General features: G+C 38.7%; 3 protein-coding genes across 4 annotated transcripts; 2 read left to right on the forward strand and 1 right to left on the reverse strand.

Annotated features, from left to right (window-relative positions):
• The first annotated feature begins 12,852 nt into the window (after positions 1-12,852).
• Positions 12,853-14,418, forward strand: LOC141675545 (NEP1-interacting protein-like 1). Of its 2 annotated transcripts, XM_074482048.1 has the most exons (5): positions 12,853-13,075; positions 13,315-13,493; positions 13,619-13,702; positions 13,939-14,127; positions 14,217-14,418. In XM_074482048.1, exons 1-5 carry the CDS (start codon positions 12,910-12,912, stop codon positions 14,256-14,258), a joined length of 660 nt encoding a protein of 219 aa, XP_074338149.1. In that variant the 5' UTR covers positions 12,853-12,909; the 3' UTR covers positions 14,259-14,418. The 2 variants fall into 2 exon arrangements, with proteins under 2 accessions (XP_074338149.1, XP_074338148.1); XM_074482047.1 differs by having other exon boundaries at positions 12,860-13,075; positions 13,939-14,398.
• A 590-nt stretch (positions 14,419-15,008) lies between these two features.
• LOC141714681 (S-protein homolog 21-like) lies at positions 15,009-15,458 on the forward strand. Its single transcript, XM_074518186.1, has one exon. The coding sequence runs from the start codon at positions 15,009-15,011 to the stop codon at positions 15,456-15,458; it is 450 nt and encodes a 149-aa protein (XP_074374287.1).
• A 1,698-nt stretch (positions 15,459-17,156) lies between these two features.
• Positions 17,157-18,921, reverse strand: LOC141714688 (putative indole-3-pyruvate monooxygenase YUCCA3). The gene is made up of 3 exons (XM_074518194.1): positions 18,253-18,921; positions 17,728-18,099; positions 17,157-17,612 (listed from the first exon to the last, which is right to left on the reverse strand). Exons 1-3 carry the CDS (start codon positions 18,919-18,921, stop codon positions 17,379-17,381), a joined length of 1,275 nt encoding a protein of 424 aa, XP_074374295.1. The 3' UTR covers positions 17,157-17,378.
• Between the last annotated feature and the right edge of the window lie 6,797 nt (positions 18,922-25,718).

A 25,718-nucleotide genomic window follows, 5' to 3' on the forward strand; every position in this document is an offset into this window, starting at 1 on the left:
TGGCGCACCTTCCTATGAGATGGCTTGCCCTTAAAAGGAGTTGACATAGATCATAGGAAATACTCTTCCCTTACACATTCCACCTATTTTTCATGTTCCCTTTATACTTTCGTATCTCATTCTTTCGCACAGGGCGCGCCCTCAAAATTTCTTTTGGTTTTCTTGACAGCTGGAAGACGAGGGCACGTCCTCTCCTTTTCACCCTTTCAAGAATTTCCTCACAAATTTGGGGATCTATTCGCCTCCAAATACTTACTTCGATCCTCAACCTCCAAACGCCCACCATACTCCTGAATTTCTGAACCGGGTGGCGCGCCTTCTTTAGGATTCCAAAGAGGGTACTTTGATGGCAGATTCCTCAGATAGTTCCTCCACGGACAATATTCCTTTGTCTCGTAGACAAGGGAAGCAAAAGCTGGTCCAAAAGGACAGATCCCCAATCCCAGATAGGACAGAACTGGACGACGATGATTGGTTCGAGAGTTTGAATGTCGATAGATATAGGGGTGTTGAGAGGGGCGTCAACGTAGGTGCAGGACCCTCTAAAGTATCCTATAGGGCAGTATCCTCAAGCCCATCTCCCCAACACACAGAGGGCGCGCCTACTTCTCCCGTTCCTGAGGGCGCGCCTGAAGCAAGTGCGTCACCTCTACGTGATGAAGAAAATTTCTTTGATGAGGACTCCTTCCAATTTTCTACCTCTCCTGAACCTTCTCCAATCCCCTTCCAACACTGGAAAGTTTCTGATAGTGAATTAGATTTTGATTGGGATGAATTCGAACCATGCAATGAAGCTGTGAAGAAATGTTTCAGGAAGGAGCATGGGAAGCTTTTCTGTGTGGGCCTGTCTTCAGCCTATTCAGATGAGCAACTAGGATGGCTCATGGAGTTTTATGATATGGAAGGCATATGGGCGCGCCCTTTAAACATGATGCGGCCCCATACCTTCAATTATGGGAGGAACTTTAAAATTCCAAGTTTATCCTGGATCTGTTTATCCTCTATATGGACTTGGGTTTCCCTCAACCGTCAATGGCAGAAGTTGCTTATTTTTTCAATCTAAGAAAATATGACCATGGGTATTACTATTTGGTGGTGGACAAGCAGCACAACAAGAAGGGTTTTTCCTCTGGCAAGCTTAGCCATGAAAAAGGTTGGAAGGAAAACTTCTTTTACCTGTATGACGTTCCCAGAATAAGGATAAGATTCAACAAGTCACCAAATAAGGGCGCGCCCTTTCGTTTCTTTCCTTGCGTTATTTCTATATTCTTTCTTTCTTTTCTCATCCTTATACTTTTTCAGACAGACCAGCGTCCAAACCCCTTAAAGGCGATCCCAAAAAATGAGCTGAAGCCCTCCTTAGAGTGGCTACTGACAGGTGGAACTTAAAAACACTCGAACCAACTTGATGCGAGTAGAAATTCTTTCTGACCAAGTAGGAATGAAGTGCAAATATGTAAAATTTAGGAAGGGTGCTCCTGTTTCTCGTGTTATTGATTTAGACAGCGAAGAAGAAGCTGAAGAAGAAGAAACAGAGGACGGCTCCTTACAAGGCCAAGATCCTTCAGGTTCATTAATTGTAGAATCTAAAGGCGCGCCCTTTCACTATTGGCGCATCCTACTTCTCTTTTGTTAACTTTTTATTGTCATACTGGATAAAAACTTCTGTTTATTTAATCTTTCCACGTCTTCAGGGCGCGCCCTTTTACTCTAGGCGTAGCATTTTACGCATGTTTATCAATGTTGTTTTTATCAATTGCTTTTTTTTATTGCTCCGTTCAACATACTTAACTGTCATGCTTAACTAACATGTCTTGTGTTTTGTGCAGAAATGACTCCTCCAAGAATCCCCAAGTCTTTTGGGGCGCGCCCTGGTGACAAGCCTAGGGCCAAGGCAAAGAAGGATGCTCCTGCAGCACAGGCGTCCGTTCCAACTTCTGTCCCCATTCCTCAAACAACACATGTTCCAAAAAGGCCCATAATTGATCTTTCAGAAAAACAGGGCGCGCCTAAGAAGCCTAGAGGAGAAGGCACGCCTTCTATTTCTTCTGCTGCCTTGAACGCTCTTGGCCCTATGGGTTCCCTTCATATTTCAGATGAAGAAGTGGAACAGTGGCAAGCCATGGATTTGGGAGAGGCTGCTCGTGCTTCTGTAAAGGCATCTTGCCAATTATTCATCCACTCCACTCGAGTGGTAGACAAGCTACTTGAAGAGGAGGCGCGCCTAGAGAGGCTGCAGGGTGACAATAACATTCTGAGAAACACCCTCAAGGACAAGGACTTTTTGCATGCTAAGGACATCAAGGCCAAGGATTCTGAAATTTCCTTCCTCAAGGAGGAGGTGGCCAATCTCACTTCTCAGCTAGAGATTGCCAACAAAAAGGCTACCTCTCTCCATACTGAGCTTGATGCAGCCAACTTGAGGATTGAGTATCTGGAGAAGCAGCAGAAACTAGGCTGGCCTGATGAGAAGAGGGAATTTCTGATGAGGCATTTGCCAATGGTTTTCACTTCTACAGAGTTGGTTTTGTGGCCAATGATCCTGATTATTCCTTTGAGAAGTTTGGGGAAGAGACTGTCGCTGAGATAGTGGAGTTTAAGAAAGAGCATGCTGCTGAAATCAAGGCGAGGAGGATAGAACTTGGGTTGGAGGAGGAAGAAGGTGAGAGCGCGCCACAAGAGGAAGTCTCCAAGGACGCGCCTGAAATTGATCCCACTGTCCCTCTTCAATCTATTCCTCCAACAGACCGGTCTCAAGGCGCGTCTTGAATTATTTTAGCTTAAATTTCAAATACTTCTGAGGAGCCAGCCCTCTTTTGATGCTGTGCAAAGTTGTATGACTTATTTTTCTGCTACTCTTTTACTCTTGCATGTATGACTCGTCGTTAATTTTATCTTTTCTTGTACTCATAAAAATCTGTTAAGGCACTTTGATTTTTCCCTTGGCTATTATATGTCTCCATGGAGTATGTTACTATAAGGCGCGCCCTTTAACATATTTTCGAGTGTAATTTCTTTTTATGTGATCTAAAAGTTGTCATTGTGTTATTTAGATCTATCGTCTCTTTCTTCGTAGTGTTTAGATATAAGGGTGCGCCATATTGCAAATAATGTGTACTTTTTCTTACCAGTAGTACCTTTGCAATATTTTAATTTACTTATTTGTCCAAAGGCGCGCCTTAATTTGGGGAGCTTTTGCCTTAGCTTATTTTGCTGGCCATGTCATTTGTTCCTTTCATCCTTGTCTACTATGTTTATCTTGATTATGAAGCAGAAGTTATCAGATAGGGCGTGCCTCAACATAGGACGTGCCTTTGATGTTTTTCAGATGAGAATTTTCATGTCAAGCAAATATAGTAATTTGAAGTAACTTTTCTCTTTTATTGATAATGGTGTGTAAATTACATCAGTCCCATGACTACTATGCTCTATGGGGAAATTATTTGAAAAAAAAATTCTTCCTTCTGCTAGTTCCAAGGTTCGCAGTCACATGTACTACCCCCCTAGGCTAGGAGGAATTTATTTGCTACTAGCCTATTACATAAGAATCAAAATAAGAAAATAAGGGGGACACAGCCACACCCTACTGATAATACTTCCGCAAATGTTCTGCATTCCATGCTCGAGGAATAAGTTTACCATCCAGATCTTCTAAGCGATAGGTCCTTTTCCAGAGTATAGCTTTAACTTTGTACGGTCCTTCCCAATTAGCTCCAAGCACCCCGTGCTGAGCTATCTTAGTGTTAGGCATAACCTTTCGCAACACGAGATCTCCAATCTTGAACAGTACGGATTTTACCTTTTTATTGAAATATCTTGCGACCCTCTGCCGATACGCAGCGAGCTTCAATTGAGCGTTCGCCCGGGCTTCATCTAACAGATCCAAGTGGAGCCTCTGGTTAACTTCTGCATCTTCCTCGATGAACGCATCTCTCCGTAGAGATCCTGCTCCTACCTCCACGGGAACCATGGCCTCATACCCATAGGTCAGCAGAAAAGGGCTTTCACCTGTGGTCGACCTAGGTGTCGTGTTGTAAGACCAAAGGACCATAGGCATCTCTTCTGGCCAATCCCCTTTTTTCTCTTCTAACTTTGCCTTCAAGGTATGTTTTATGATTTTGTTTATGGCTTCTGTCTGACCATTACTCTGCGGATGATAAACCGCGGCGAAGTCTTTTTTAATCTTTAAGTCTTCACAAAGCTTCCTTAACTCTTTACTATCAAATTGCTTTCCATTGTCTGAGATGAGTTTGTAGGGAATACCAAACCTGCATATTATGTAATTGAACACAAAATCCCTTATCTTCTTTGCCGTGATCGTGGCTAGTGGCATAGCTTCTGCCCATTTGGTGAAGTAGTCCACAGCCACCACGGCGTATTTCACACCCCCCTTTGCTTTGGGTAGCTCTCCAATGAGATCAATTCCCCACATGGCAAAAGGCCAGGGACTTGTCAATGAGGTAATGGTGGATGTCGGGGCGTTGGAATAGTTGGCGAACCGCTGGCAACGATCACAAGCCCGAACAAAATTGAAAGCATCTTCCCTCATAGTCGGCCAGTAGTATCCTTGTCTGAGCACTTTTAATGCCAAGGAACCACCCCCTGAGTGATTGCCACAAATCCCTTCGTGCACCTCTCTAAGAATATAATTTCCTTCTTCCATATCTACATAACGTAACAGTGGCTGGTTAAATCCTCTCTTGTACAGTACCCCGTCATATTCGACATACTTTGCAGCTTGGTACCGAAGGCGTCGAGCCTGTAGTTTATCCTCTGGTACAGCCCCTGTCTGAATATAGTTATGGATGGGGGTCATCCAGCTTTCTTGTGGGATTTCTTGCATTTGAAACACCTCTGCCTCTGGGATACTTGGAATTTCCTGGATTCCCAAAGGGATTTGTCCAAGTTGGACGCTGTCCATCTGTGAACCCATCTTGTCCAAAGCATCCGCATTACTATTTTCTTCTCGCGGAACACTTTCTAGTCTAGCACTTGAAAATTTTCACAGTAGGCGTTTTGCACATCTCATATATAGCTCTGTCCGCGGTCCCCGGGCTTGGAATCCTCCGTTGACCTGGTTCACAACTAATTCGGAATCACTCTGAACTATCAAATTCACGGCCCCTACCTCCAGAACTAATTTCAGACCGTTGATCAAGGCTTCATACTCAGCATCATTGTTGGTAGCATAAAACTTGAAATGGATAGCACTCATCAAGCGGTGCCCCTCCGGAGTGATCAAGACTATCCCGGCACCTGACCCGTTGTTGTTTACGGCCCCGTCCACATGTAATGTCCACCAAGGGTGGGGGAGTTCCTGCTTCTTTTCATCCTGATGACTTTCTTGCAAGGTTGGTTATGCCAGCACTATGGTCTTACCATCAACTTCTTCATCGAATTCAAGTACGAAATCGGCCAGCGCTTGTCTTTTGATTGCCGTGCGAGGACAACATTCCAAATCAAATTTCCCTAGCTCTACGGCCCATTTTAACATTCTTCCTGACGATTCGGGTTTATGTAGAATATGCCGGAGCGGATAATCGGTGCGAACTTCTATTCGGTGAGCCTGAAAATACGGTCTTAGCTTTCGTGCCGCAAGAATAAGAGCGTACACTAGTTTTTCCATGTTGGTATACCTGGTTTCCGCGTCCAACAACCTTTTGCTTACATAGTATACAGGCCACGGGTGGCTTGCTTCTTCCTTTACCAATACAGCACTGACGGAATATTCAGACACCGCCAAGTACAGAATCAATATTTCTCCGTCTTCTGGCTTGGCCAACATCGGAGGATTTCCCAATTGTTCTTTGATTTTCAGAAAAGCTTCTTCACAGTCAAGAGTCCTCAGAAAATCCTTCCCTCTCCCTTTGATTGCTTTGAAGAATTCTTTGCACCTATCCGACGACTTCGACACAAATCGATTTAGGGTCGCGATCCTTCCTGTCAGACTCAGTACCTGTTTGACGCTGGTGGGAGATTTCATATCTAGCAGAGCTTTTATTTTCGCCGTGTTAGCCTCAATTCCCAGGTGGTTGACCATGAACCCCAAGAATTTCCACGACTCCACGCCGAATACGCACTTCTGCGGGTTTAGTTTCATCCTATATTTTCTCAGAATATGGAACATTTCAGTTAAGTCGCCGATGTGATCTTCTGCCCTTTTCGATTTCACGAGCATGTCATCCACATACACTTCCATAGTCTTCCCAATCTGCTTCTTGAATATTTTGTTTACCAACCTTTGATAAGTGGCACCGGCGTTGATCAGACCAAATGGCATTCCGATATAGCAGTAGAGCCCTCTATCAGTGATGAAAGAGGTGTGCTCCTGGTCAGGCTCATACATAAGAATCTGGTTATACCCGGAGTATGCATCCATGAAGCTGAGCAGAGCATGTCCTGCCGTGGCGTCGACCAACTGATCAATTCTTGGTAGGGGAAAACTATCTTTCGGGCATGCTTTATTCAGGTCGATGAAGTCCACGCACGTTCTCCATTTGCCGTTGGGCTTTTTTACCAACACCGGGTTTGCTAGCCATTCTGGGTAGAAAGATTCTCGAATTAGTCCGACGTCTAGGAGCTTCTCTACTTCCTCTGCCAGGGCTATAGCTCTCTCTCCGCTTACGGCCCTTCGTTTTTGTCGAACCCCTTATGCTTGGGGTCGATATTCAATCGGTGGCACATTACTTCTGGATCAATTTCCACCATATCAGAATGGCTCCATGCAAATACATCAAGGTTCGCCAACAGAAATATTGAAAGACCTTCCTTTAACTTTGGTGCCAACTGGGACCCTATTCCTAGAACCTTACTCGGGTCTTTTTCATCAACAGGGATTTCAATCGTATCTTCTGCTGGCCCCATCTTTTCCGTCGGCATTGGTATCCGGGGATCCAAGTCAGGCGAATCATAGATCTCCTTGTCTTGTAGAGAGGGTGCATCCCCTTTAGGAGGTGCGCCTTGCGTAGTAGAGGCATCAACTTCTTCAGTAGGTTTTGCGGGCAATGGTGCTCCTGCAGGGGGAAAGACATCACCCTGTTCGAGGCTTTGCAAGACATCGAATCTCCCTTCTAAACGTTCCCCATGAAAATCTGTTTAGACTATGGTATCCATCGCCTCCTCTTCTTCCAACATCTCAATTCTGATTGCGTCTTCCAAGTACAACATTGTCGGGGGCAACTCAGAGGGATGTTCATCTTCTTGCTCAACAAAATAGTGGACTCGGATTTTCTCGGTTGGTTGCTCAATACTTTTCTCCCGATCTGAGGCCGGAGTATCTTCGACGTGGGAGTCTTTTCTAAAGCCTTTCATAGCTTTCCTGTAGCACTCCCGAGAGTCATATTGGGAACCCTTTATACTTCCCACCCCATTTGGCTTTGGAAATTTGATAGTCAGGTGATGGATTGAAGTGATGACTCTCATCTCCCGCAGAAAAGGTCGTCCCAATAACACGTTGTGGGACGATTCCTGATTCAGGACCTTAAATTCTAGCATCTTTGTTACCAACAATGGGCTTTCCCCAGTGTACATGGCAGCCGAATCGACCCCATGACTCTAACTCCTGTACCTGAAAAACCATAGACCCACGAGTCTTCCCCCGACATATCCTGATCAGGTAGTCCCATCTTTTTGAAGGTGCTGTAATAGAGGATATTTGCTGAGCTTCCATTGTCCACGAAGGCTCTATGGACATTCTTTGTTCCGATTTGGATGGAAATAACCAGCGCATCATTGTGGGGATGATGTACCCATCGGGCATCTGCTTCTGTGAAGGTGATATCCATGGACTCACCCTTAAACACCTTGGGTGGCCGAGTTTCCACCCTATGAATATCTGTGAGAGGCCTGAACCGGGCTTCCCTAGCGTATTTTGCCAAGGCTCGGTTGCTGCATTCCATTCCGGGATCTCCCCCGTAGATTGTTCGGATACTGCCATCCCTGACAAATTTATTTTCCTCCAGGGTATCATTGTTTGTCCCGCGCGGGGCTCGTCCTTCCTCTTCCCTTGTTCTGTCATCCTTGTGCTTCCTTACTTCCTTGACTATCCATTCTCTGAGGTATCCTTCCTTGATAAGCGCTTCGATTTCATCCTTTAAATGTCGGCACTCATGCGTGTTATGTCCAGATGATTCATGGTATTCGCAATATTTTTTCTTGTCTTTGCTTTGCCATGACGATAAAGCTTCAGGTTTTCTAAATAGCCATTTATTCTTGTTTACTTTGTAGATATGATCGATAGATGCGACCAAAGGTGTGTACCGGCTTGTCCTGTAGTCATAGTTTGAGGGAGGACTCCATCCCCTCCTTGTGCTTGCTGTATTCACCCGGTCCGGGCTCCGACTATCTCTTCGGTACCTCGGGCGTGGTGACCTATCCCTCTTCCTTCCTTTGCTTCTCTGACTTGATTGTGTAGTCGGTTGCATATCTGCCAGGGATTGTTCTATAGCTTTAAAAGATTCTGCCAAAGCGAAGACGTCTGCTAGAGTAGCCGGGTCTTTCCCTTGCAAATGCTTCCAAAAGTCTGAGCCAACCCTTAATTCTGCGATCAAGAAGCTCTTCAGGGCTTCGTCTGATGCCCCCCTCACGCTAGTAGACTCAGCGTTGAACCTTTTGAAGTACGATGTAAAGCTTTCATTTTCTCTTTGCCTAACATTGGCAAGAGTTGTGACAGAGGGCGCGTATCTCACCGCGGCTTGGAACTTGGTTAAGAACAGAGTTTTCATTTGATCCCATGAGGTGATCACTCTTGGCCCGAGCTTTTGAAACCACTGCTGGGCGCTTTCTCTAAAGGTTGCCGCCAAAAGGCGGCATCGAGCCAGGTCCGGGACTTGGTATACGTCCATCTCTATATTAAAATGACCCAGGAATTCTACCGGATCTGAGTTTTCGTGGAAACGGAGATCGCTAGTGGTGTTGCGATACCCGACCGGCAATTGTGCCTCTCTTACCGCCACCGAGAATGGGGAAGGGATTTCAGCTGTAGCCGTCACCCTACCTTCAAGATGGTTAAGTAGACTTTTTAGATCTCCCACGTTGAAAGTTCCCACTCCTGGAATGGTCTGCATTTGAGGCTGCGGACCTTGGGGTTGCAATGGAGGTATCTCCACTCGATTCCCCCCGGGAGGGGCTTGCTGCTGGTTCGTATTCTGGGCGTCCTCGGGTATTACAATTATTTCAGGATTTCGTTCTTGATTTCTCCCTTGATTCTCTTCTCCACCCATCCGTACCGCGATCATAGTTTTCTACATTTATGTGATCATCATGTTCCGCATAATCATAGTCATCTGGTTGGTTATTCCAGCGGGAATCAAGGTGACCGCGGTAATTGTCACGACGGTATCCCTCTAAATATCTACCTCGACCTCCACCTCTTCCTCTCCATTGAGGCCTTCTCCAACGATCGTTTCCATATCCACGCCCATATCGATCCAGCGATCTGCGGGGAGGAGCTCTCTCATGATCGCGGTGCCGCTCCCGATTTTCCTGGAAATTCAGGGGTACACGCGTTGGATCGCGGTGCCGCTCCTGATTTTCCTGGGAATTCAGGGGCACACGCGTTGGATCGCGGTGCCGCTCCCGATGTTCCTTGAAATTCAGGGGCACAAGCGTTGTATCATGGGGCGTCACATCTCCACGATCAGCTTCTTTCTGCCATTCAAGTAATACCATTCTCAAATCATCATCGCCCAAGTGAATCCCCAAGCGATCTTTCAAAGCTGTGAAGCCTCGTTGCTGATTCTACGGCATCGACTCCGCCTGTCGGCGTTCCTCGAGACTACGTCCAGAGCGGTGCAGATGGGTGGCTCCCCGGGTGTCTGTCCGCAGAATTTCCCGTCCATCAGCATCTTCTTCCACTAGCTCGATGATTGGGGACATGTCATTAGAATAGTCCAGGCGTCGCGGGGTTATCGGCACACGCCCTCCTTCGGTGCGGCCATGGCCGGCTGAGACATCCCTATCCGTCATGGGTGCTTTTCCAGGTGCATGAGCCGCTCGGTTGTGGCGAAGACCCCTCCTGGGCTTGCGTCGTTCCACAGTGCTCAACCTTGAATCGAAACCATTCAAAGCATCGCCCGTGCGATACAGTTGTTCCAACAAGTCGGCGTTGCTGATGAGCACAGGTGGCTGTCCTCCAACGTCCGGCGTGGGACGATCAGTCATTGGCGGAACGTAGGGTTCATATTCATAGCCATGATCAGAATCTTCTTCAGAACTTTCATCATAAAAACTTCCATCATGATATTGAGACATCCTTCCTCCCAGATGTAGATCTTGATTAGCCCCTCCTTCTAGCGCCAATTTGTTGACGGAGGAATTTGGGAACAACAAAACTCGAGGTTAGTAGCCGGAAACAAGATCTGTGATGGCAGTTCTTCGTCGGAAACGTGAACAGTAACCGATGAATCCGATGAACAGTATTCGTCAGAAAAGATGAACAGTGTTTGGTCGTGATAATTATTGGGGGCTGAGATTGCTTAGGGTTAGTGGTGGCTCATTTGCGCTCTCGCTTCTGACCCCTTACAATGTGCTTACGTACCCCTATTTATAGGGGATCAAGCCCACGTAGTTCTTGGGGAACAAGAAACCTAATGGGCTTAGATTTCTTATCCCGAGGCCCAGTAGGAAACCCACTGAAAACCGTCTTCTACTAGCTTTAGAAATGTCCGCCGATGAGGCCCAACCACAAAGGCCCAAGGCTCGTCCGCGGCTTCGAGACTTCACAGATGAGGCATCTCCCTGGCCAAGGATAACCCTCCGCTACCAGCTGTTTCTCTAATCCGCGGACGCAGGTATAGCCGTGGTTCACCCCAAATGTTGGACGCATCCCTGTCCCCCGATAAGGAGCCCCTACCATATTACAGGACAAGTGATCCCAAGCTTTTGGGTGTAAAGTGCAGGATACTCCGATGTCTCCCAACGAGGACACCCGTTGACTACAGAGACAGAGCTCCCAAAGCACACACCGTATTTCACCCTGCATCCCCAATGAGGACACCCATTGACTACAGGAGGAGGCCTTCAGTCCAGGCATACCCCTGGAGGTCTCTGACCACGGACACCGCCTTTCCTGTAGATATGCTACAAGAAGGAGTTCTTCAATAGAGTACCTGCATCAAATAGGTTAGTAATAATAATATCCATCTTCCTTGAATCTTCCAAAGAGTTCGTCCAAGTAGCATGTTAGAGTTGCATTTTGTACCAATTAGAAGTTAAAGGCGCGCCCTTACATTCCTGTATGTTGGCGCCGCCCTGTGTCATCAGCCTTTGATCTTTTCTTATATCATTCTACATAATAGGGCGTGCCCTAAATTATTCATCGTTAGGGCTTGCTCTAATTCTGTCCAAGCCAAAGTGTAGGTCTATCAAAGCAATCATGTCCGAATAATCTGTCCAAGGAGCCTTCACCACAGAACAAATTTCAATTAAGAAATTCCTCTCCTCCTTTTCAATAATTGGGTGCGCCTCCTCTTACCATGTGTGAGGGCGCGCCTTTGAGGTTAATAGCCACAACCGTAATCAACTACTCAATCAATGAGGCGCGTTCTTAGGGCGCGCCATCTTCTTTATGGAAAGTCAACCTTATCATTTCCTAGATTTCAGACGTTTTTCCTTCGATTTTGCCTATCTTATCAATCTCAATCTGAATATCGTTTATACCAATTTTTGGGCATAACAACTTACTTCAAAGTTGATGTAGTTATTGCAGCTCCCGTTAATCACAATCTCACACTCATTCTTCTACAGTAATGCCAAACCTCCTCCCGTACCTTGAGAATCAACATTATAACAATCCACAAAACCTAGACTCCTGCATACCTTTAGTACTGTATTTTTTTAACTTCTGTTTCAGACAAAAAAATAAAACTGGGCCTTATTTGTGCGACAATGTCACGTAAGAACCTAACTGCATGTGGATTGGCCAAACCACGACAGTTCCAAGCCATGAGACTCATTGTTTTAAGCGGTGCCCTCAACAATGTTCCATATGATCGAGCTATTTCTTTCTCAGAGTTCGCATATACAATAGCACAGTCACTCTCTTGATGCCCCAGGTCCCCAGCAGCCCACACACGAAGCAAAAAGAACCGAGTCTTTCATATTTGAAATTCACCCAACTCCATTCATCTCCATCTTTCTTAATCTTCATTCTTCTCTTTAGAGATTTATCAAGATCCAATGTAACTCGAATACGTGAATACATCTTCCATCCACCATTTATATTAGCAGGATGTCAGTTTGTTGTTCTATAAGATTTGAGTTAATGAAATTTTCTCCGATTTTAATAAATATTTTAATCATAATTTAGAAATAATTTTTGTAAAAACATTATTTAATATCGAATTGTCCGACTAGTCTACGATAATAATCAAAACTGAACAAGTATGTATTAAGATAAATCAAATCATAGTCTTCTTCATTAAAATTACGATCATTGATAAGTTGCATATTAGGAAAAACAAATTTTCATTTATACTTGATTAATAATTTGTTTTACTTAAGTTAACTCTGATTTCAGTGATTTTTTCTTACTTGTGTTGTTGATTGCTTCATTTCAACAATACATTTGAAGGAGATTAGATTGGGTCCATTAGGCTAAGTGTTAAGAAACACGAGTAACCCAAGCACATTTCACTCTCTATTTTCACTTTAATTTTTACCCAAGCTTTTTATTTTTAGCTGATGAAGAAAAGTGACGTTGAAACTTGTTCATGTGACATTAATGTTATGTACTTGTGTGGATGATTTGTAACCATAAACCAACTCAAATTTGTCAAAAGAAACTTCCTTTTCTCCAAGTAACACAAAAAGGTTGCAACTTGATTGTTTTCTTAACCACAAGATTGTATATAAGATGGTTTCTCATTAATTTTAAGGATTAGCAACTTAAGAAATTTGTGAGTTAAAAAAATGGAGTTCTGTGCATGCCCATTTTATTCTTTGTCATCATATTCAACAACTAGTTCATTTTCATTTGGCGATGCTTTGATCAAGGTTAAAGAGTATGCAAGCTATGCCGCTTCTGCGATTCTGGGCAATGTCTTCTCTGTCATTTTCAGTTTCGTTTTTGCATCAGGTTTGTTTCTCAGAACAGCCTTTGTTTACCTGTGCTTTTGTTTGCAAGTATTGAGCGTATAAGATAGTCCAAGTGGTAAGGGCTTATCGTCTGTCGTCCCAGAATCTAGATTCAAAAATTTGACTTTAATTAGGAGAGTTACCTTACAATCTTAGAGAACTCAGTACCTTTTGACCAATCATCTCGAGTTCTAAGTTCAATTTTTTATTTTAGTTAATGAGCTGATTTTCTTGTTGCAGTAGGGACTTTGTTAGGGGCTATAACCGGGGCTTTGATAGGCCACGAGACCGAGAGTGGTTTTGCTAGGGGGGCTGCTGTAGGAGCCATGTCTGGTGCTGTTTTCTCTATTGAGGTATTCGAGTCATCAGTGACTCTATGGCATTCTGAGGAGTCTGGACTTTGCTGTGTTCTGTACTTGGTGAGCAATTTCGCTAAACTATCTCGTGTGATCGATATCTTGATATGTTAGCAGAAAATAATTTCAAAGCAGAAATCCATATTCAGAACTTAAACTGAGTTTCTGGAAACTTTAACTTTTTACAGATTGATGTTCTCGCTAGCCTACCAAGTGGTAGACTTGTTCGCGAACGAATTGGTCCAGCAATGTTAAGTGCAGTGCAGAGTCAGGTAGTTCTTTATGTAATTTAACGAACGGTTTGTCTAGTGTGTGTCCATGGGCACATGCTAAAAAAGTGTGATTGATGAGTTGTAAAAAAATTTATTGGTGGAGATTTTTGTGGACACTTCATCATACACTAACTCTTAGCATGTGTCTATGGGCACACATTAAAAAAATCCTTTAACGAAACAATGCTAGTATACAAGTTCATTGGACTGAAAATTTTCAATTGTCAAAATATCAGATGGGAGCTGCTGAAACAAACTTCGATGAAGTAGAAAACATCTTCGATACTGGAGGATGCGATGGCTTAGCAGGAGATTCAGTTGATAAAATTCCGAAGGTAAGAATCACTAGGGAAAACAACATCGATGCCTCTGACGAAAAAGTGTGTTGTTCTGTTTGCCTTCAGGATTTTCAGCTGGGAGAGACAGTAAGAAGTTTACCACAATGTCATCATATATTTCATGTTCCTTGTATCGATGAATGGCTAGTAAGACACGGTTCATGCCCATTATGCAGGCGGGATCTGTGAATAGGGTATCTCCGGTTAGTTCTGGGTAGTGAATCACCGGTCACTACGAGTAATAGGTTTTGTACTATGTGTTCTTGTATGTGTTAAGAACTGCAGATAGTTATAATTATTTATACTCTTCGAATAATAATAGCGTAAATGTTATTAAGAAAGGCAATGAATGTAAAGGGAAAACACAGCAACAAATAAGCTTATAGATAAGCAAAGATCTTGCATGCTAAAGCTTATTCGATCAAGGTTTTAAAGGATTTTTTTGGATTTGGAAATCAAAGGTATTTAATTTGAATTTTAAAAAATCCTTTAAAATCTGATGGTAGTTAATAGAGATTAGAAAAAGTCTTATAAAATCCGAGTGTATTCAATTTAGACTTTAATAAGTATACTGAAATCTAGTGGTATTCAATTTTGATTTTTAAAAATTCATCAAAATCTGATAGTATTCAAAAGTCCGTAGATTTTTTTTATTTGAAAAGGTGGTGGATTTTGATGGATTTGTTAGTTCATTTTTAATCTTTTGAAATCTCTTTAAAATACATCAGATTTTGAAGGATCTCTGGAAAATCAGCAAGATTTTTTTATTAGTTCCGTCAAAATCCACGAACAGGTAAAATCAACGAAAATCTCTTTAAATCTATGGATTATTATCAATTCTTTAAAATCTGAAATAAATACACCTCTTGTCAATGATGAGTACATGTATATAAATAACAAGAAGCAAAGAAATTTACAACTTGGATAACAAGATTGTAGACTAGAAAGACCTCTGCTACTAACATAACATGTGGAAAAAAAATTGTTCATCAATTCCAGCCATCCTCTGCATCTTCACTCTTCTTCTGACACCAAGTGTTTCCAAAGTTCATGTTTTTGTGACAAACAATGTCCCTAGTGATTCACCTAATCCTGTTACAGCTCATTGTCAATCGAAAGACAACGATCTCGGGTATCATACTCTTCATCTCAATGACTACATTACTTGGAGTTTTAATCCAAATGTCTGGGGAACCACTCTCTTCTTTTGCCACCTTTGGTGGGGAGACAGAAATGCAGTATTCAATTCTTATGATGAAATGATACCTAGATTTTGTTCAATTAAGGGTAAATTGCCATGGCAAACTAAAAGTGATACATGTTATTGGCAAGCAAGAGGTGATGGAATCTATTTTAGCAAAGTGAATGACACCAGTGATTCACCCTCATGGGTTAAAAAGTATCCATGGAATGTGTAAAATGATCAAGTTTTTTAGTTGATTATTTCTTCTTTTCTAAAAATTTATCAATGAATCGACTATTTCAACTTACCCTTGTTTATGTTCTTTGTGTTAAACCGGATCTTATATTGTGTCCCTAATAATTATGAGAATCAGCTCCGATACCCTGTAAAATCGGATTTTATATAGTGTGTCTTTGTTAAACTGGATCTTAACAAAGTCGAACATGAGTGCTCTCTCCGAATGAGCTCCGATATCATGTTAAACTGGATCTTATATCGTGTGTCTACAGGGACGGAGCCAGAAATCAAAACTTGGGGTGGCGAAATTTTTTTCGGAATAATTAATATATATTTTTAATTTATTATATATTAAATAAATTAATAAATATTATTTTGAACAATTTCAATATACAAAATATACTTGAATTCATGTATCTAAATTCATAAGTATTGTAAATATCATTAATCTTAGTACTAAATTCATAAAAAATTTATATTTTTGAGGGGGCGAAAGTTGAAAATAAAATTTTTTTACTACAAAATATATAAATATATAATTTATTTTTATAAATTTTAGTATTAATTTTATGATTATACCGGAGTTTGGGGTGGCGGCCGCACCAGCGGACCACCCCTCCTCCGTCCGTGTGTGCCTGTGTTAAACTGGATCTTAACAAAATCGAGCGTGAATGCTAGCTCTCTCAGAATGAATTCTGATATCATGTTAAATAATCAGTACGTCTATATTAAATTATTAACGAATGAAATATTTCATCCTGCAATTAAAGCGGGCAATTCGGTACACGACACGAAACGACACAAAAAATACGGATATGAGTTTTAATTTTTGGTACACGAAACACGAATGTACACGAACACGAAATTACACAATAGATTTAGTGTCGGATATGAGTTTCAATTTAGGTACACGAAAGTACACGAAATTACACGAGATAAATATATTTATAAATTAATATATATATAACACATGCATATATTTATGTATATAATATAAATATTTACAAGTTTTATAAAATATTATGTAAAAATATATATATTTATATATATACTCTCCATATTTCATTAAATTATACATTAAAATAGATTTTTTTTATATTATAAGTATATATATTATATTTAATTTTTTATTTAATATACACGAAAAGTACACAGAAAGTACACGACACGATTCGAATCGGATATGAGTTTCACATTTGGGTACACGAAATCATTTCGGGCCGGATATGGGTTTCATATTTACGTACACGAAACACGAAATTACACGACACGAAAGTATACAAGACGACCCGATTGCCCGCTCTACCTACAATGTGCAAGTCCTGTGGGCTCCTGCAGAAAAATAGCAAGGACAGGATGGAGGCAATGGACGGTAATGTCAGATTTAGGATACAATTGGAAGGCCCCCTACTGCAAGATTTCTTTGTTTTTCTGACTTGATTCATGTGCTAAATCAGTCAAAGGTCGGTTTCACGAACTTAAATGTTTGGGGACTAGTGGACCCTTCAGCTGTTCTGCGTCGAGAAATAAAGTAATGTTAGGTAATCCAAAAAAAGTCGTAATCAAATTTGATTTTTATGAATACATGAATTACTGAGTACATGAACTTCTAAAAAACACCAAGCCACATCTTCCATCACAATCCCAACATTAGTTTTGGAAATTATATGGAGAGGGCTATTATCATCATACTTCTTGTATCTTGCTTAAAGCTAGGAAATTCAAATTTCTCAATCATGTAAAGGCAAAAAGAACATAATTGTCCTGTTTTTGCTGTTGGTCACCTCAGAGTAGAGTCTTGCATGGACTCTATCACGGGTGCGAGTCCCTGACATTGATGGATATAACCATCTATCCGCAGAATTTATTCAGAAAATTTCAGCGGATCCATCGCATGTTAGGGACCAGCTGCCCTGTATCACACATGTGATTTGCATCTTCTATGGCCAGCCATCACAACAGAAGAATGTTTCATTTTCTTTGTTTCTTCTTTCCATAATTTCCCAATGTCTTGTGAAACTCTAGTAGCATCAAATGATGCACCAGCCAGCCCTCTGTTTGTGAATCCAACTGCATAAAGCCCATCTTTTCCTTTCCATCCATTTGGATATTTTGTCACTGGGGTCCCCTCTCTTGAAAAGAATTCATTTTCCTATCAAATATTAAAAACAGCCATAATTAGAAAGATACCCAACTTCCATAACTGTCACATGAATCTTGTAAGAATATTTAACAGAAGCACAAAGATACTAAAGTATTTAACTCACCTTTAACCATGAAGGAACATTGCTGCAATACCCTGTGGCAAAGATGACAGCATCTATGTCAAGAATTTCGCCATCTACAAACTCGACACCACGACGAAAAAGCTTCTTGATTCCAGGAACAATCTTGATTTCTCCAGACCTAATCTTTTGCAATGCACCAGTATCAAGCACAGGGGTCTTTCCTTCAGTGTTCTTGTACTGCAGAGGTCCTATTAATGGCCTTTCCAGACCATACTTCTCTATATTTCCAAGAATTAACCTCGAAAGAGCTACCAGAATAGTGTCAACCATCCAAATTGGCATCCACTTCAACATGTTAGCTGCTAATCCATAAGTTGATGCTCCAAATATATTCCTTGGCAGAACATGCACCTATAAATCATACAAAAACACAGTTTAAAATAGTATTAAAATCATATTTTTAGTCTCAGAATACAGGACAATTCTTGCACTTAGTTGATTACATGCAGAAGTACTTAATTTTGGAATATGAAATAATTGCCCTTTGTAAGCAAGGTTACATACCGAGCTTCGGACCACCATTGAAGGATTTGCCTTGTGGAGACAAAGATCATAAGAAACTTCCATACCCGAATTTCCACAGCCAACAACTAGTACATTTTTGCCTTCAAAATCCTTGCCAGACTTATAGTCACAAGCATGCATGACACTGCCACGAAACTCTCTAAGTCCTTCAATATCCGGTACAATCTTCTCTGCATTCTCTCCTGTAGCCACAACAAGCCACCTACAAATGTAATTCATCACACTCATCACCGCCCCACCATTAGTTGCCACTACTCTGACTCGCCACATACCACATGTTTCATCGTACATTGCAGACTGCACAGACTCGTTAAACCTCGGGTTGATCTCAAATTTCTTAGCATAGGATTCGAGATACTCAAGGAACTGAAATTTTGTAGGATACTCAGGATAGTGTTTAGGGAAGGGGAATGATGGTAGTTGACAGAATTGTTTAGGCAAGTGAAGTTTAAGGCGATCATAAGTTCGATTTTTCCATAGAGAGGCAATGCAGTCAGCTTGTTCCAGAATAATGAAAGGAACACCCTGCTGTTTTAGGCCAGCAGCTACTGCAAGTCCTGATGGTCCAGCACCTACGATAACTGGTCCGGTTACTAGTGTGCAACGACGAGCGAAAATTTGTCGATTATATTCGAGATTGTATACCATTTTTCGAGATTGAAGCTTGAAGAAATTGGTAGAAGAGAGGGGAAGAAAATGTAGTATGGTTTGGTTCTTTGGAGCAAATGTGAGAATGTGGTAGGGAAATAAATAGTGAACGAAGTCATCACTCATCATTGGAGGGGCATACATACACATGTATAATGAACCAATATTATGAAATTAATTTGTTTTTTATTATGGTAAACAGAGGACTGGTTTTATTGCCTATAATTTTGTAGGTCTGTATTATTTAAGGAGACTCAATCTATGATTAGTCAACTACTAAGATAGATAGCTATGTAAGAGGATGTAAGCTTAGAAAGTAGATTATTGTTGTGCACAACATAATCAACATTACAAAATATATTGATGTTGAGCTCCAGTTATGGTTGCAAAATGGTATATCTAACTCGCAGCTCAGCTCAGCTAGTTAAGATCAGGATTTTACAAGCTTATGACTTTAAGAGCATCTCCAATGTCTTTCAAGTTCATTCCCTAAATTTAATATAAAATATTGGATTTTAGTAACTTAAGACATCAATGGTTATTCTCAACTCCAACAATATTCTCTATATTCATTCCTTATACAATATTTAATAATTAAAAAGTAACATTATTACATAAAGTGAATAAAAAGAAAGTGTTTGTTTCAAATATATATTATAAAATAAAAGTTAGAAAAAAAGAGAGGTTAGCTAAAAATAAGGAATGAGAAGAAGATTTTAGTGGATCTTATTGATTTAAGGAATCACCAGGATACTGTTGGAGTGGTTTTTTTCTTCATATTCCTTAAATTAGACTTTAAGATTCTAAATAGTTAAGCTGTTGGAGTTGCTCTAAGACCCCATACTTAATTTCAGTAAACGCTTGAATTTAACCAAGTAGTCGTGACAGTGATGATACGGTGTTGTCTTATATTTTGCCAGGGATAATTATGCTTGTAAACGGGTTCGGACATCTGATCAAAAAATTAAAACTCTTTATTAGTTAAAGAGAAAAATGTAGAAATAAGTAGCACAAATAATAGATCAATCATTCATGTATTAGAATCTTTCAATTTTAACAAATATCTTTGAGAATGAAAATTCTATGATTACTATAATACTAATAACAAATTGTAGTGCCCAATAATAGGATGGTCACCTAGGAAAATTTATCACCCTTATCATTCTTGAAGTTGCAATACAATAAATTCTCTCAATAGTGATATAGACGCCAAGTTATGTGAAGTTATTCGACTGAATTGGACCATTCATAATAAATATAACAATGACAGTTACTCAAATACGATTGTACGATTATAATTACATGAGTTAAAATATCGACGATTCGTAATCATCGATCGTTATTTGCTCTTGTTTCTTTCGATCGATGTTTAGCGGTCGAAAAATTGGACCATTCATAATAAATATAACAATGACTGTTACTCAAATACAATTATACGATTATAATTACATGAGTTAAAATATCGATGATTCGTAATCATCGATCGTTATTTGCTCCTGTTTCTTTCAATCGATGTTTAGCAGTCGAAAAATTGTCTGTTTCTTGCGGTGTTAAGTTTAAATTCAAAATCAGCAAAAAATTGGTGCGGTGATTGAGTAATTAAGTTTATGTAAGAGACGTTAAGAATTCACGTAAAAGTGTACAAGTTTATCTTAAAAAAAGGTTGAAATTTATACAAACATGACAATAGACCATTTTAGGATAGCTCATGCCACCATTTGCGCTAATGCATGTCCTAAATATTTCGAAAGACACAAACGTTCTCGTGATTCATTCGTTTGACTTGGAATAGCCGCTAAAATCCACATTAAGTAATGGAATCTTTAAATTATAGTAGTGATCACCTATAGAATACAATTAATAATTTGTTTGCACCAATTTCTCATGCAACTACAAAATACGAATTTAAAATATTCTTAGATCATTGCTGGTTTCCATTAAACGGTTTTATATATACTAAGTTCCATCATTTCAAATCTTTTTCTTAATGAATAAAGAACAGATTTGATCTTATGATCAACTCATTTTGGGTATAGTTGCATGTGTTTAAATGTTATTTTATGCACCTATTTTATGCACCTCCAATTATATGGCTGATTAATCGGTGAGATTTTATTAATACGATTTTCTCCTCACAATTAAAATTGAATCAAATTTGATGCGTAATTTTTAAGAAAAATATCAGAAAAATACACTACAACAAATTTATCCAATTACGACGAACAGTCTATGACAAAAAAATTTTGCGTGTCAATTACGACGGAAAAGGGGAATCATCATATATAGTCTCAAATATTTTTCCAAATATCGGTATATCGTAATTGTTAAAGTTTTGACTATATGATGCAGGTACTTATATATCCACCGAGCATGTCAATTCACTTATTTTCATGTTTTCAGTGAATTCGAGTTTGTGATATCGGCATGATAAACCCCTAAAATTTTACTCTAAATAGTTAGTACACCGATAATGGTTTAACAAAACAAACTAAGATACTCAAAATTTTGGAAGACCAAATCCTTGCGCAGAGATATTCGTTATGAAAAGAGTTTCGATGCTACAAAACAGAAGCCAAATTGATTATAGTTTTATATGATTTTAATTTAATTAAACCAATGATTTCATGATTAGCTTCGAATATAAAGAAAACAAACAAAATACAGTCAACAAAAGGCCTGAAGACTTCTACATAAAGTTGCATGTGACAACAAATGACAAATAAATCAAGGGGGATGCTGAATAATCAATTATCGTACAAACATTATTAATTGGTGTAACAATAATGGGTCTAGATATTAACGGCGTATCATATTTGGAAGAGATAATCATTGATCGTATGACTATGCATGTATCATTATATATTTTTGTAATTAGATAGCAAATTAACGAGTTGTGGTTGAAATTTATCTGTTTTTATATTTTTTGATCGAAATTTTAGATTTGTTATATATTAGTCAAACGTCACTTTTATATATCAAAAAGTTGGCGGGTAAAAAACTAAAATATTCAAATATGGGAGATTTGCCGAAAATGCTGATTGGCAGGGTGTTTCGCCCTAAATACCGACTGAATATGCATTCCTCACATGCGAATTTCATTTTTTTAAAATTTGTAAAGAACACGTATATACAACATGCGTGTTGCTTTTTTGAGCGAATACGCATCATGAACATGAACATGTGTATTCTTACTAATTTCAAAAAAAACACGCATGCGTGTTCTTTACAAGTTTTAAATAACCTGAATACATATGATAAGAATGCGTATTCCAGTGGGAATTTAGGACAGAACTCGCGCACAAAGGCATTTTGGGCACTAGAAGCTGAAAATTAGTGTATTTTGGGCATTCTTTTAAATCTGGCTAGGACACTTTTTTAGGGAAATTTAATTACTAAAGCGTTTATTAATCGTCTTTTCGAAGATTTAAAGCAATATTTAATCATTATTTATAAATCTAGAATTTAGGTCACCAATATACAAAAGCGGGTTAAAATTAGTCATTATTATTAATTTACTCTTTTTTTAAGAAATATATTTTGATAGTTTAAGATACATGTGAATATTTTAAAAGATGAATATCACATGAAATATGATCAATAATCTTGTAAATTCAAGACATCTGTATACCTTAATAAAAATTAATCCTAGGATAAAAAATAAATCTTTATTCATGCTTATCTTGTCACCCCCATCTCATAAGATAAAGCAATTTGTCACGTTTAATTTTCTTTAAATTCTAGGAAAAAGCAACAAACTTAATTATTACTTTCATGATAAAAGTCACTATACAGTGTATGGAGAAGATAATTCAATATTTAACCATTTCACCAATATTTTATATCTCGAATAAAATTTAATAATAATATAATTTAGTAAAAACTGCAGAGCATTGAATGACTCCTCGTTACATTATTCTCAGAACCTCCCCCACGTTGCAGTAGTAGAGTAATGTATTGCAACTAACTCTTTAACTGTAATAACCGATTTCATATTATAGGAAATTGTGGCTATGAAAATAAAGAATAATGGGTCAATGGTTGTGTAGCAGGAGAATCAGGAAACAATGGTGGAAATTCATGTGACTTCACATGACCCCCCTCCATTTGCTTTGCAGGACCATTGCTTGATGATGAATGGCCAACAACTCCCAGGTCTCGACGGATAGCGTGTTTCTCTGTCTCGTTCATTTCTTAACAATTTATTTAGATATTTTTAAAATTATTGTATATTCAATTTATAAATTTTAGTATATTTCCACTACTTAACACTTAGTACTCCCAACACTCTTTCGAATCCGTATTTTAATAATCAAGTGGACAGAGAGAGGGAGAGGGAGTATGTTATTTTATATATCTGTCTTATTTATTTATGAAACTTACGTTTTTTAATATATGTAAGATAATCGATTTCAATTTTATTAATATTTGTTAAAAAATATAAGATCATGTTTGGATCTTTCTCTATCATCTTAAGATTTTAGACGGATTGGTCACTTAACATGATATCAGAGCTCGGTTTAGGGAGAGAATTGTGTTCGAATCTTCCCACCCCCATTCTTACTCCATCCCGATTGGTTACTTAACTTGTTATCAGAGCTCGGTTTAGGGTTCGAGTCCTCCCACCCCCATTTACGTAGCGTACAATTAAGGGGGAATGTTAAAGACTATAAAATTATGTTCGGACATTTCTGTATCATCTTAAAATTTTAAACAGATTAGTTACCTAATAAGCATAAAAACTATTTGTCATCATAGAGTTTTCTAAAAAAATATATGTGTAATAGAGTCGATTCTATTGTTAGTACAAGCGGAATCGATTATCTTAACATTTTTGTAAAAAAAAGGTTCTTAAATTTTCATATCGTATTTGTGTGTACATAGACAAAAGAAATGTTAGACAAAAAATGAATTTCAGTATGTTGTTGGTCATGTATCTTGTTACGTATAAATTAGCTCGATGAAAAGCCCAACAATAAGATCCAGTTATTGAACCCCAACAAACAAAATGTAAGTCCAGTCCAAGATTAATGATGGGCTATAAAGTTGAATTCTTGTCTAGAATATATTGCAAAAAGTATGACTGAACAAATCATGTTACAACTTACAATGCATGACTCCACTAAATATATGATACTCCCTCTGTCCCATCAGATTGTATACAGTTTTTTTTGAATGTTCGACACACATTTTAAGGTGAATAAAAAATATACTTTCCTAATTTATTTTTAAAATTTTCTTTTTTTGTATTAAACTTCAAATATCAAATTTTAATTTAGAAGAAAAAAAATTTAAAATAATTTATGCAAATATGTTATAAAGGAGCGTTAAAATGCGTGCCGGCTCCCCATCCCCAATGTATACTTTCTAGGGGGACAGAGGGAGTAATATTTAGCTTCTCTTAATAGTTAGCATTGTTAATATAAATTTTGTTATGTGGATATGTAATTATATACGGTAGTCCTATAATGTATCTTAAGGTATAAGAGACAACTAAAACATTTACCAGTGTTTTGGGTGGTCAATATATCTGAGATCATGTTCAGTCACTAATATTGGAATATAATCTGAAACTCGGGTTCAAGTATTTATATAAGTATTTATATTTTAATCTTAATATAAGCGGTAGTACTTAGTCTAGCACGTAACGGAGTCTTATTAAGAGATTGTGTAATAAGTTAGGTTAATGGAGATGAAAATGTGTTCTGTATAATTAATTCACCAGTCTGAGATTAAAAAAAATATATTAACTTATGTATACACTATCTTAGTAGAATCTGTATAGTTTACAATGTATTATTTAATATTACTTAATATTTTACATTTTATTATATTATATAAACGGTTCAGTTTTTCGGTTCGATTGTAGGGATAAAACTGTAACCGTTACCAAACCGTTCCATCGGTTCGGTTCGGTTACGATTTTTCTCGGATTTTTTCGATTTCGGTTTTTTTGGTTTGATTTTTCCATTTTTCGGTCCGGTTTTAGTTTTTCGGTTTTTGTTTGCTCACCCCTACAATCATCTATATGAATAAGATAAAATAAACTGACTGTATTTTTTCCTTTGACCTAAAGATCCAAAACTTTAATCCTAAACTCTAGATCGTTTATTTATTTGTTTGTTTGTTTTCTAAACATTTCTAAAACTCAAATGAAAAAATATTAAATCCCAGTATATCAAAAATTGTTAAAGTAGAGTCATGGTTAAATTTTAAAAGTTAATTTAAAATTTTAATATTTTTAAAATCTAATAAAAAATATACAAAAATATAAAATTTTAAAAATATAAATGAAAACATATTTTTAAGTTGTGTTTTATTGTTAATAATGTCACATTAAGTGTTGTTTACTATACTCAAAATGTGACTTTAAGTTAAAAATTGAATTGAAAATAAATAAATAAAAAAGTTCAAAAAACGGCAACCGAACTTGCAATCTTGTTTCGAAGTAACATTGTTGATACTATATCATGATTTTAGATATTTATTATTCGATCGACAACAACACATATTATTAGGTCTTTAAACCTCTATGGCAAGTATACCGCCAATAACTTTACATTAAAGGGTAGGCCCAATAACTCATTGGCGAATATAAACCAACATAAAATATAATTTGTTGTTGATGGGTCAATGGGCCTAAAGAGCATAATGGGCTCAACGACTTTATATCAAGACAACAACAGTCCAATAATGAAGGCGGTGGAAGGATCTAGAATTTCAAATATTATATCCAAGATATTATCATTTCCATAATAAATACTAGATTATGACCTATGCAATGAACAATTGCTTTTAAC

The sequence above is a fragment of the Apium graveolens genome, chromosome 1 (genome assembly GCF_009905375.1).
Source record: "Apium graveolens cultivar Ventura chromosome 1, ASM990537v1, whole genome shotgun sequence".
Classification (NCBI taxonomy): domain Eukaryota; kingdom Viridiplantae; phylum Streptophyta; class Magnoliopsida; order Apiales; family Apiaceae; genus Apium; species Apium graveolens.

Excerpts from the sequence above, each read along its gene's own strand:
- LOC141714681 (XM_074518186.1), top strand. The coding sequence starts at position 15,009 with ATGTGGAAAAAAAATTGTTCATCAATTCCAGCCATCCTCTGCATCTTC.
- LOC141714688 (XM_074518194.1), bottom strand. The coding sequence starts at position 18,921 with ATGGTATACAATCTCGAATATAATCGACAAATTTTCGCTCGTCGTTGC. Across the intron at positions 18,100-18,252 it reads CAATGGTGGTCCGAAGCTCG|GTGCATGTTCTGCCAAGGAA; the intron begins GTATGTAACCTT and ends TATGATTTATAG. Across the intron at positions 17,613-17,727 it reads ATGTTCCTTCATGGTTAAAG|GAAAATGAATTCTTTTCAAG; the intron begins GTGAGTTAAATA and ends AATATTTGATAG.
- LOC141675545 (XM_074482047.1), top strand. The coding sequence starts at position 12,910 with ATGGAGTTCTGTGCATGCCCATTTTATTCTTTGTCATCATATTCAACA. Across the intron at positions 13,076-13,314 it reads CAGTTTCGTTTTTGCATCAG|TAGGGACTTTGTTAGGGGCT; the intron begins GTTTGTTTCTCA and ends TTCTTGTTGCAG. Across the intron at positions 13,494-13,618 it reads TTTGCTGTGTTCTGTACTTG|ATTGATGTTCTCGCTAGCCT; the intron begins GTGAGCAATTTC and ends AACTTTTTACAG.